The sequence below is a fragment of the Microcebus murinus genome, chromosome 2 (genome assembly GCF_040939455.1).
Source record: "Microcebus murinus isolate Inina chromosome 2, M.murinus_Inina_mat1.0, whole genome shotgun sequence".
In the NCBI taxonomy this organism is placed as follows: Eukaryota; Metazoa; Chordata; class Mammalia; order Primates; family Cheirogaleidae; genus Microcebus; species Microcebus murinus.
The window spans coordinates 73,197,605-73,210,721 of record NC_134105.1 but is presented as its reverse complement, the minus strand read 5'-3'; the positions used below and the strand labels follow the sequence as shown (position 1 = coordinate 73,210,721).

General features: G+C 34.3%; 1 protein-coding gene across 1 annotated transcript in view; it reads left to right on the top strand.

Annotated features, from left to right (window-relative positions):
• Positions 1 to 450, top strand: part of HFM1 (helicase for meiosis 1) — a 112,079-nt gene extending 111,629 nt beyond the window's left edge. The window contains exon 39 of the mRNA XM_076010902.1: positions 381 to 450. Within this exon, the coding sequence (XP_075867017.1) occupies positions 381 to 450 (70 nt within the window). The remainder of the gene's footprint in view (positions 1 to 380) is intronic.
• The last annotated feature ends 12,667 nt before the right edge of the window (positions 451 to 13,117 follow it).

The following is a 13,117-nucleotide window of genomic DNA, read 5'->3' as shown; positions in this document are numbered from 1 at the left end:
ACCTGTTCACATTTTTTTTAAGGCTGGTCAAGTGAAGCAGTGAAAATGGAGAAGGGGCAAAGAAAACTATAACTAGTTGCAGTCAATTGATTGTAAACACCACTGCACTCAGACCAACCTCTTCACACTTTTATTAAATGGTATTACTTTTTAATATGTTTAAAGAAATACCTTTACGTCCTTATCTTTTACAATTTATGATGTCTAATTTTTTCCCCATAGATCTCCTACAAAGTTATGCATACTGAAGGTCATTGGATATATTAACCTCACAGAAATCTTTAAGCTTGTTTGTTAGTATTATACTATTTATTGTGTATTTTAAAATAAATTGTTACAAAATTTTTTTTTAAATTTTTCCTTTTGCTTTTTTCCCCCAGTAGGTATCATCCTGATGATGAAGCTGATGAAATGAAGTGTTTTCTGGGAATATTTGATGGTATTTTCTAAAACAACCCCCCCAAATACTTTTTATGTTAATAAGACAAAGTATAAAGACACCCAATCACAAAGTATGCTTTTTATTTTTAAAAAGTCATTCATATTTTTTCAGATTTTCTTCTCTTGAATTTGATCAGTTTTGTTGACTTTTCTTGCAATAAAATAGATGGACTTATTTTCCCATTATATTGTACTTCTTGAAAAACACTTTTACAATGGCTTTGTTTCAATAAACTGATAATTAAGTTGCACTCAGAAATAATTATTTGGTTATTAATTGGATTTTGGCAAGAACCAATTTAAAATTTTTGTATATTTTCTTAACAAGAAGAAAAGTATTCTGTGAAAGTAAAATAATGCTAAGCTTCCAGATATTAAAAGTATAGGGGAAAATGCTAAGTTAGTGAATCTATTTATTATATGGATTATTCACTAATATTGTTTTCATGTATTTTGTTTCACTAAAGATTTTTAAGAATTCAATATCTGTTTAAACCAATCATTATCTAACTTTCAGCAATAGTAAATGAAACATTAATCACTTTTACAGTGGCTTGTTTTTCAATGTTGTGAATTCTAAAACTGTTACATTGAATTTTACTAAATAAAAAGATGTTTTATTTTTCAATGAAATATATTCAAATTTATTTATTGATAAGTAGTATATAGGCACCCTAAGCAATACTTATTATCTAATTTATTTATAGATATCCTGTGAAGTTGAAGCCCACTTAAGAAATTTTAGAAAAAAAATTTTAAGCATAAAACCTTAGAGGTGAGATAAGTAAGGAAGAAAAGAAACTTCCAGATGAAATTGTTAAGGTTATTATTAGTAAACATTTATGAGGCATCATACATATTAAACTTAGATAAAAAGCTTAGAACAAAACCAAGAGATTTTGTCTCTGTGTTGAAAATAAGAGCAGCCAGTTCCTTTATTTTAATCCTCTTTATAATTGGTATGTTTCTTCATCTGAATCAATCATGCTACAACCTTTAAAGATTCTTAAACACCATTATAATGAAAGATTGGGTCACTACAGTTGTTCATCTTACATACACAGACTGATGCTAAAGAAATAGCAGTTTAATTCAATGTGACTTACTGTGATCTACTAAGTGAAAAATATTGTATTTGGTACTGTAAAGAATGGAAACATTGGTCTGCTCTCGTGGAGTTAATTTACATTCTGGTAGAGAAGTTGAGATATATAATAAAGTAATAATAAAATATCGAATACATTGGATCAGTTCCCAGAGACCATTTGCTAAAGAGATTAATATGGCTAGCTAGAAGGGAGCAGGTACTAATCATCAGGGCAATGAGAGAAAGAGCCGGAAGGCATTTCAGAGATCTTTGAGGCTTCCTCTCTCATCACAGGCAGAAAACATTAGGACCTTGAGGGCAGAAAGGGCTCACTGCCCTGAACTTGGGCTTTTCTGCTCCCTGCATTCTGGAGCAACTCTCCTCAACTGCTCCAGCTGTTGCTCAAGTGGCCTCAGGTGCAGCTAACCCATCACTCCAACAGGCACAACTGTAAACCTTGGTGGCACTTCACCTTGGCTCAAACAGGTCCAGATGCAGCTTGTGCTCAAGCTGCAGAGGGCATAAGCCTTGGCAGTATCCATGTGGCACAAATTCTGTAAGCCTGCAGTATGCAAGAACTGTGGAGCCATGGTTTCCTCCACCTAGATTTCGGAGGATGATCAAAAACCCTGGGGGCCCAGGCAGTAACTTGTGGCAGGGGTGCAGCCACTGCTGAGATCTCCAACTAGGGTAATGTCTAGTGGAGTTGCAGGGGTGAGGCTGCTCCAAAGACCCCAGAATTGTAGAGCCATCAGCAGAGGGCAACAAAGAGCTGGGAAAGCTATAGGCTTGGAACTCCAACCCATGAGAGCAGCCACATGGCCTCCACCCAGCAAACCCATAGGGGCGGGGCTGCCTTAAGCCTTGGAGGCCCAACCCCCACCATAGTGTGTAGAAGATGCTGACATAGTCAACGGAGTTTATTATCTAACTTTAAGATTTGTCTGCCCGGCTGTGTTTCAGACTAGAATTGGGTCATTTACTCCTTTCTTATGGCCTATTTCTCTGTTTTAGAGAATAGAATAGAAATATATACCTTATGCATTTCCCACCATTGTTTCTTGGAAGTAGATTACTTGTTTTGATTGCACAGGCTCACAGCTGAGACTTTGGACTTTTAAGTTGGTGTTGGACTGAGTTACGACTTTTGGAAATAGATATAATTTTAATTTTTAAATAAAAATTATATATATTTATAGAGTACAATGTGATGTTTTGAACTATGTTTACATAGTGGAATGATTAAATCAAGCTAATTAACAAATCCCCCTGAAAAAAAGACTTGGGACTATTGGGATGGAATGTTTATATATTGCATTGTGAGAAAGATATGAGTTTGAGGGGGAACATGAGCAGAATTCTGTAGTTTGAATATGGTTTGTGCCCACCAAAACTCACGTTGAGGCTTGGTCCCCAATGTGATGGTGTTGGGAGGTGATGCCTTTAAGAGGAATTCACTCCCTTTCTAGTAGGAGTGAATTCTCTCTCTCCCAGACTGGATTTAGTTACTATGAGAGCAGGTTGTTATATAATGCTATAAAGCAAGGCTGCCCTTCATGTTTCGTCTTTTGGCACATACCTGTTTCTCCGCCATATTATGATGAAGCTTAAGGCCCTTACCAGAAGTTGGCCAGATGCAGGTACCTGATCTTGGACTTCCCAGCCTTCAGAATTGTGACCTAAATAAACCTCTTTCCTTTATAAATTACCCAGTCTCGGGTATTCTGTTATGGCAATAGAAAACAGCCTAAGACAGCCTCCTAAGTAATCAAAATGTATGGTAAATTAAGAATGTTTTTGTAGACATGTTTCACTTTATGCAAGTGTTTACCCAGAAAATTATGTATACATCAAATATATGTAACTCAGAAAAAATCCTGTTACATATACTAACCATTTAAAGGAGTTCAGTCTCTAGCTGTGCTTTTCATGAAGTAAATAACCCTAAGTTTTCCTATTTGTTAAGTTTTAAATATATTAGATTTATTTATTCATATAGAATTAAACATACAATGGAGCTTTTCACAAAAATCTCTGTTGGGTTAAATTTTTTCAAAAGGTTTCTCAATTAAAAAGTTCCTCAACAGGCTGTATTTTCTTATCTTATTGGCATAATGGCCAATAGATATACAGTAAGAATTTAATAAGATGCTGCATAGAAAGCTTTTAATTTAGGGATGGAGGCATAGTATGTGTTCAATAAGTGGTAGCTGTTCATATGGCACCCCTACCCCTTGAAAAAGTCCTTAACAGCACTTTAAATGACACATTGAGAAGAGGGAAAATAATACAATATTCATTTGTATTATCTGAGTTGCATTGAGTTGTTTAAGGACTTGACACATGAACTCTTGACTTTCCATAGATGTATCATCCATAGAAAAAATTTTATCCTAGACCTCCCTTTTACATGTACTGCTTAATGCTTTCAAGCAGATCCGCCTACCCCCATCTCTTCCTCACCAATACTATTAGTTGGTGTATGGTCAGAGCATATAAATCTATTTTGTTATTACTTTAAGTAAAATGTAAAAATCTTGTGCAATTTCTATTATAATGCCTGCTAAAGTCAAATCGAAATGATTGCTGAAATTATTCACTATTTTAAGTTTTGGCACAATTTACTACTTAGTAGAGTCATGCAGACCCTCTTTTCCATGACCCTATTTCTAGAAAAGAATTCTCATCAAGCACAGTAGGGAACTATTTTTAGAGGACTCCTAGCCTATGGGTAATATGGGTAATATTTGCTTACCACATCCTAGATAGTAACAGGTGTCTGTATTTAACAACTTTTCCTTTTGTGGGAATAGAGAAGGCATCAGTGAGGAGGAAGACAGGGCAAGGAAGAGTAAGCTAAGGAAAGCTTAAAATTAAGCTAAGTAAGTAAGCTAAGGAATTTCATCTGGGTTTTAGTTAGTGGAACAAAACAAAAGGAAAAACCCTGACATTTCTTATCTTTTGTCATTTCAAATCCTGGATGCCCATAGTTAAAGGCTTTGCTATTCAATCTGAAGAATAGTAGTAACATGGGAACCTCCTGGGAGCTGGTTAGAAGGTCAGTGTCTCAGCTCTCACCTCAGGCCTTCTGAGTCAGAATCTGCATTTTAACAAGATCCCCAGGTAATGATGGATGTGTACTGCACATTAAAGTGTGAGAAATAGTTGTTTAAGGTGGAAAGGAAAGGAGGCAATATCAGAATTTTAAGAGAATCGATTCTAGAAGACTAGTATAAGAGTTATGATGATTACTTGATTTTCTGCACATATATTTCCTATTTTAAATATAATATGGTGATACAGCTCTTGTTTAATTGCCTTTCACTATAGGTTGTTTTCTTCACCAACTGTGTAAATTATCTCTAGAATTCTCATGCATCAACTGGATATTTTTTATGTAGCTTGAGAGGCATTTAGCTGCTCTATAAAGTTTTGTTTTAATTAAAATAATAAAAGCAGATAATTCAAAAGAACAATCTTTGTTTCAATTTGGAAACCTTTCCCTAAACTAACATATGTCTTATAAATTCCCACATACTCCAACAAAATATAACAGAAACATAAAAGTCCTCATAGTATTCTATTGTGAAAGGTTTAGAAAAATGTGTGTAAACCTGAACTTGCATATTATGTGTTGAAGCTATAAAATTTTTATTTTAAAAAGGAATTAAAATTAAGCTGACAGCATTTTCCCTGAAGTACCTCCTTATGACAGTAGATGGCTTCAATTCTTTAGAAACAACATACATAATAAAGTCTTTTTTTTTTTTTTTAGTTTCTATATTGATCAGTTTGGAAACTTAAACCTTTTACCATTTAGAAATCAAAAAAAAATAGTTAAAATAATTTTAAGTCTTTTTTAATGACTGATTTACTATAAGTTTTATTTTTTAAAGTTTCTGTAATTTTTTTCTGTTATCTGATTTTTTTTTTACGTAATAAACTTAATCTACCTAGATCACCAATATTTTCTTCTCCCTCTCCCTTCTCCCTTCTTTTTTTAAAATTTTAAGAAAATATGAGAGTACAAACATTTTGGTTGCATTTTATATCTTTGCCTCTCCCTAGTAAGGGTTAGAGGTACACCCTTCCCCTCCACAGTGCTCAGCACATTCTTCATATGTGGGTCTACCTCCCTAACCCCCGAATCCCTGGTGAACACTACCACCATTTGAGCACCATAGTGTTAATCTGTTATCTGATATATTTTTAAACAAGGGAAATAATTGAAAGGTGTAATGAAAGAACCTTAGAGATTCTAGTTCAAAACTTCAACTTAAAGAAAGGAAGATTGAACCTCCTAGAATATTAAATGACTTCCCCATAGTTTCAGCAAATAATTTATAGAACCATAGCTGGAATCCAGTTTGGTTTCTTGCTTTTCCTACTTCAGTTCCTAGTATTGATGGTTATAGCTGAATGCTCACTTATATAAACTTTTTATCTTTTGATCAGAAATGTAAAATGTACCTCATTCTCTTCTTCCTTAAATGTGTTAAGGAATTCTTTTCTAGATATGAACTATAATAGCTCATTCTAAACACAATTTTACTCATAATTGTTACTACACTTATACTTTTGAAATATAGCATATATTGCAGTATATGGTAGATTAGAATGGTTTTGCTATGCAAGATAGCCAGCTATCTTATTATTCTTTCATTCAATAGTGATTGAACGGCACTATATGCCACTCATTGTATCGTAAACAAGTCCTAGAAAGATAAATAGGACCATGTCATATTTCCAGGGGCTCATAGATGTTCCAAATAATAGCGATCAAAATGCAATAAGAATATATGGGTCCCTGAAGTTATCAAGAGTGTTAAAAATTAATATTTTCAGCATCCAATTATATTACCAAATGTCTCTGATTTCAGGGTTTTTTCTAGACTCCACATAAGAGTTATAGTATCTGAACTTTTTAACATGCAAACATTGTCGAATTTTATGAAAAGAAAACTACGCATTCTTTTGGATAGTGGATTATAAAAAGCGGAGGGAGTAAATTTGGAGAGGAACAAGAGATCACTGAGGAACGGATTGACAGATTATTAAAAGAGAAAAAGAGGCAAGGAAAAGGACTGAAAACAATGAGGCATCCTCATTTGGCAGGCTGGTGTTAAGGATCATCTATATGTATATAATGTAAGCAATTATATTTATCTTTTGGAAAGGAAATTATAAAATCAAGTATTTTTTTCAATAGTATATAGGGTAATTCATGTTTTTAAAAAAGGAAAATATTTTATTTAGAAGACTTTATTCATTGTGAAAAATTAAAGTGTTTTTCTTATATGTATTTAAAATGTAGTTTTAGATAAAAAGGAAAAAACATCCTTACTTTGATATATTTTGATGTTTTAACCAATATTGCTGATAGTTTTGTTTTGGGGTTTTTTTCCTGTGGACTTATTCATCGAGGTAGCTAAACTATGAAGTAGACATTCCTCATAGTGGAGTTGTCAAATCCTTGATTTTTTAAATTTCCAAAGCCAAGATCCAGACTTGAGACAACAGAATTAGAAAAACTCCTAATAGGTTAAAGCTAGTTTTTCCTTTCCCTAATACTGAAGATTCTCTAGACTTGTAAAAGGAAAGAAGTCAGAAAAAAAGAGTTGAGATGCTGGGGATCTGAAAAACAACCTGTGCCTAGATGTCTCCTGGATTCATTTTGAAGTAGGGTGGGAGATAGACAGACTTAAGGAATAATAAAATACCTCTCTTTGCACAATTTCGGGGGTCCAAGAACAGAAAGAAGGTCACTTTTTCTATTTAATCTGGGAAGGGGGCAAGACTTCAGACTCACCCTATGCTAACAGCACAGAAACAGTATAGTAGAGATGACAGTGTAGTATGTTAGACTTAAAAAGGGGGACTGAAATAACTACAAGAGTACCTTTGTGCCCCAGCATAGCATGGCAGAGCAGCAGAATCATTTCTCAGGAGCCAGAGGCTAGTAGAGGGATGAAGTAGAGCCTTTTAGTGTTCCAGTCATTTTCTCACTCTCCCCAAAATCACAGAAGCTAGTGTCCAACACAAGGAGGACACAACTATAAACTTTGTTAGACTGGCAACCAGCACCAGAACATATGCCTCAGCAAATAGTAACATGACCAGATGATGACAACTGACAACAGGTGATAGCTCCCCAGAACATATATGTAATCCCAGTGTAACAGAATTGGGGGGTGGGAACCTTGAGTTGACTGAGATTGTTTTTCCAACATCTAGTGGAATGAAGGCTTAAAATAGAAATTAAAACTTAACACTTTTTTGCATACTTGAGTTTGTGGACTGAGATTTGAGTATCCACTGTATTAATAGTGATAGATCTTTGCAAGAAGTCTCATTGTCCCCTAACCCCCACACCAACCCCAACTCTGACCCCAAGCCTTCATATACCCTCACAACCTCCCACTCAACAAGCCCCCCCAACAACTTGGCCCCAAAAGTCTCATTTCTTAATATTAGTAGCAAATAATGTCTTCACATTCAATGTAATGTATCAAAAACAGTACAACATACTAATCTTAGCATCAAAATTCAGATCTGAGTCTCAAGCAGATAGATGTTCAAATGGTAAACATATCTTTTTTTTTCCCTAACTCCACCACAACTACTACCAGCACTAACTAACATTTACTGAATATGTGCTATGTGGCAGAATTTGTCCTAAGCCCTTTTAGAAGGCTTATTTAGTTTAATCCTTTCAATAATCCTATGAGATGAATTCTGTTATTACATATGTATTCTATAGATGAGGAAGCTAAATAAATTGCCAAAAGTTGCAAAGCCTGAACTTTGTGGGATTCCAGAATCCTTAGCATAACCACTGGGTCACTCTGTCTAAAAATGAATAAAATGCTGACATCTTTAAAGTTCCATCAAATCATCGAAATTAATGTTTTTCCTAATCTTTAGAGTTTTTCTGTTAGAAAATCCAAGGCAAATTCAAGAGGACTCTTAGCCAAGACACATCCTACAGTCTTGGTTTCTCGTTTAAAAGAGAAAGTTTCCAGAGAAAGCAAGACTGCTATAACCTACTCCCTGGGTAATCTGATCATGGAGTTGGGCCTTTCCCCTTTGTAGGTCACATGTCGACATTAGCATACATCCTTTCTTCCCATTTGACCCTGAACCCCTAGATTATTATTTTGTTTTCTTTGCTATAACATTTAAGCAAAGATTCTGTACATTAAGTTGCTTCTCTGACCTGCCTCTGGTCCCTGAAGACTATTTGTTTATTTTTCCTAGGTCAACGACTTCATTCTGAAACCCAATATTCTTGGGGGGGGAGAGAGGCGGGGGAAACAGAGGCACTATTTGCAACAAAATACTCTTAGTAAGGGTAACTTGGTTTTGTCTTCCAGAGCTGTATTATAAATAAAGCTTCTGTGCTGTTATCAGTGAAAACTAGCCTAAGTAAAAAAGAGAAGAAACAGTTCTTTATGACCTTTACTGGACTAGTACTTCAGTAACATCTGTTTTGAAATATGACTCTCATTTTCCCCAATAATGTATACTTATATGTGATTTTTTTCACACTTCTCATCTAGAAATATAATATTGTTTTGAAGAAAAGTTTGATAGTTAAACACAAATCTTTACTGAGAGTATTTGATATCTATCTTATAAAAATATGACTGAATAAAGTTACTCGTAAAGTTCTATTTTTATCCTTAAATTAAAGTTTAAAGAAAGGGAAGGGATTAGCAGTTATTATTAGATTTTTATGTTAAAAATTATGAACTTTCAATATATAAATTTCAAGTTTTCCCCAATAGGCTTTATTGCTTCCTCTGTCTTTTCATTTTCCTGTGCTGTCCATCAACCATTTCCTATCCTTTTGGGATTTTCTTAATTTCTGTTTGCATTACAATATCATATTTCTTTTATTTTAAATGATTTTAATTTCATTTTTAATATATAGTGAGAGCACACTCTAATAATTTCATTTCACTGCTTTTCACTTTCAAAATAACTTTGTCTTTTGAAATTTTTGCCTTCTAAAATAAGTCAGGCATTTTAGAGTCTACATAAAGAAATATTCTCTTTTCTCTTCGAATTTTCTATATTTATAGAAAAGAGTTCCATGTATCCAAACACTTATTTAATGTAGAGAGGCTTAGTAAAATGGACTCTCCAGTATAATAAATATTTCTTTATTTGCATATTTGGATAGTTACACTGATAAAATTATGTATAATAATTAACAACTTTATGCTTTTAGATTAGAAGAGAGATTATTTTCTTTTTTCACAGTAAGAATAACTTTATTATATTTTTCTGATTATGCCAGTAGCACATGCTTATTCTTAGAGTTTCTAATATCTATATTTTTAAAAAATTCAGCAGTCTTATGCAATAGACTAGGTATATGCATAGAAACATAGAACTAAAAAACATAGTACTAGATGAAAAATATAAACAACAGGATATGTATGATAACTAAGTAAATTTAAAATACCAAGGCCGGGCATGGTGGCTCACGCCTGTAATCCTAGCAATCTGGGAGGCCGAGGCAAGTGGATCATTTGAGCTCAGGAATTCCAGACCAGCCGGAGCAAGAGCGAGACCCCATCTCTACTAAAAAAAATTAGAAAGAAATTAATTAGCCAACTAAAAATATATAGAAAAAATTAGCGGGCATGGTGGCGCATGCCTATAGTCCCAGCTACTTGGGAGGCTGAGGCAGAAGGATTGCTTGAGCCCAGGAGTTTGAGGTTGCTGTGAGCTAGGCAGATGCCACGACACTCACTCTAGCCTGGACAACAAAGTGAGACTCTGTCTCAAAAAAAATTTTTTTTAAATACCAGTACAAAAAACAAAAATACATTTTGTAGGAATGCATACAAACAAAAAGATTTAACAAAAAATGCATTAGAATAATTGTCAATGTGTGTGTTTGGGGGTGAGGTATTAAGTGACCTCAATAGGAGATGGGGATAAAAAAGAATAAAAGAAGAAATTTCAGGTAATACAGAAATGTATACAGAAGTTAAAATCATTCTGAATCCCACTACTTGGTGATGATCACAGTTAACATGTTTTAGCATGTAGCTATCCAGACACACACACACACACACACACACACACACACACACTTTACAGTGGGATTATAATCTGCTTTTTAATTTTTATTTTTATTTAACAATACAATATAAATGTTCATGATTATGTATAATTTATTTCATGATGTGCATAATTTATTTAATGACTATATTGATATATATTTAGATTCTTTCCAGTTTTTTGTTATAACCAATGTTGTAATGAGCATTCTTATACATACAGCTTTATCTGTTTGCCTTTTGTTGGAAATGTGCATTTAAATCATTGAAACAAATTGTCACATTGCTCTCCAGAAATGAACCATTTTTATATTCCCAATATGAAACTTTCTGATTCATACAAAGTTGCTAAAACTTAAAACACTGTTAAAAAAAAAAGTAAAACCAGCAAACAAAAACAAACTGTCTCCGTATTCTAGACCATCCAAATGTCCAGCTCACAGAAATAGAGTAAATTTACTCACAGAGCCTTTCTATTCTATTCATGCAAGCAGTGAAAGATTATGAAACATGCTAATGTCAGTGCACACTGACAATTTTAGCATTGCCTTCATCTGATCTAAACATTAGGGACTGAAAGAAGCAGAAGGGTTTTATCTAGAACTACCTCCCATTCCATATATACGTATTTACTTCAGTAGCACATCAAATTTTTTGTGCTAAGTTTTGTGTGTTCGTCAGAATCCTGAAGTTAAAAAAAAAAATTAAAGTCTTTAATTACTAATAGTGGGAACAGTGTTCTGAGTAATTGTGAATTTTCTGTTTTCAACCTCATTCCTCAAGTGCAATTTAAATTTTCTTAAAAGTTCTGACTTCATTGATATTCTTATGTCCTAAAGAGTTGGGTAGGTTTTCAAGTATAACAAACAAATCAGACAGCAGTTCCGATACTCCAGGTGGAGTGGCCTGATGGGGTGGGCTGAGCCATACCCAGGCACTGCAGGGCCTTGGGCTAGTCAATTAACATCTCTAAGTCTCACTTTCTTCAACTATTCCATGGGGATTAGGATATCTACTTGGCTCTATCTCTAGTGTTTAGAGCAAATTTTTCAACAAATATTTGTTAGTGAATTAACTCAAGGTAACAAATAGGAGTAATGAATGTCAAATGCCTAGAACCTAACAAATACTCATTAACTGGTAGTTACTGTCATTATTAAGATAAAATATGCAGATGTTGCTGGAGAGAAGCAGATAGCAAAAAATTTCAAATAGTTCTAATGGTGATTAGGGATTCTGAGGTGAGGTGCTGGGTCCAGTGTGAATCTAAAATGTAGGAATTAATATTGACAGGTTAGAGGAAGACAGGTAGTTGCTGTGAATTGGGCTTGGCATTCTGGGTTATCAACAGCTTCTCCAAGTGGAAAATACCCATGTGGTTTTTTACAACGTGTAAATGTGAATAGTCAACGCATCAAAGTCCTTAAGTTTTATCTACACACTATCATTGCTATACCCAAAGCCACACTGCAGAGAGAACTGCTAAATGCATGTTTTCTTAATGCTACTATGTGGCAGGAATTTAAATTAATAATCTCTTTTCAAGTCGTATCTTTATTAAAACAATATTATTCAAAGCCATCAGAGTGGTAATTACTATTTAAAGGCTAATTGACCTAATTAATCTAATATGGGTCAATGGGTCTACAGTACCCAAAGAAGAGCATTTTCAAATGAGAGGGGGGGGAAAAAAAAGAATCTCCAAAAGGAATTTCTTTAAGTGAACATCCTTAAATTTAGTGAGTCTGGTTTATTTCTTGCACATAGATATTATATTGCTGGATATTATATTGCTGGAGTGGATGAGCTGGGATAAAAAGAGATAGAGAGACTAATTCTCTGAGGATACCAAGGAATATTCTGTTCATCACTCAGGGGAAGGCACTATATAAATCACATTATAACAATACTGCCTCTTTTTGATAACGTAGCACTGAAAGAAGAATTCAACATGACAAGAAGTCAAATTTACTATCATACTGTTTTGATTCTCTTGGTGATGTGATAAAGTGCATGCTGATACCTGCTTTTTATTTGATTAACTTCAGCTCTGAATGCCAGCTTGTCCCATTAGAACTCTTCACTGCAAAATATAAACTGGGACTGATAATATATGGACCCTATGACTAAGAAAAGAATATGTACTACACACCTGTCATAGACAAAATAATGACTCTCAAAGATGTCCATGTTCTAATTCCTAAAATTTCATGAATATGTTATCTTACATAGCAAAGAGCACCTTGTACAGGTGAAGGATCTCAAGATGAAGAGATTATCCTGGATTAGTGGATGGGCTCAATGTAATCACAGAGGTCCTTTTAAGTGAAGGAAGAGGCAAGAGAGTCAGAATCAGAGGAGATGTGACCATAGAAGCAGAAGCAGAGGTGAGAGAGAGAGAGAGAAAGAGAGAGAGAGAGAGAGAGAGAGAGAGAGAGAGAGAGACAGAAAGGGGGATAGATTTGAAGATGCTATACTACTGGCCTTGCAAATGGAGGAAGGGCCACAAGTTCAG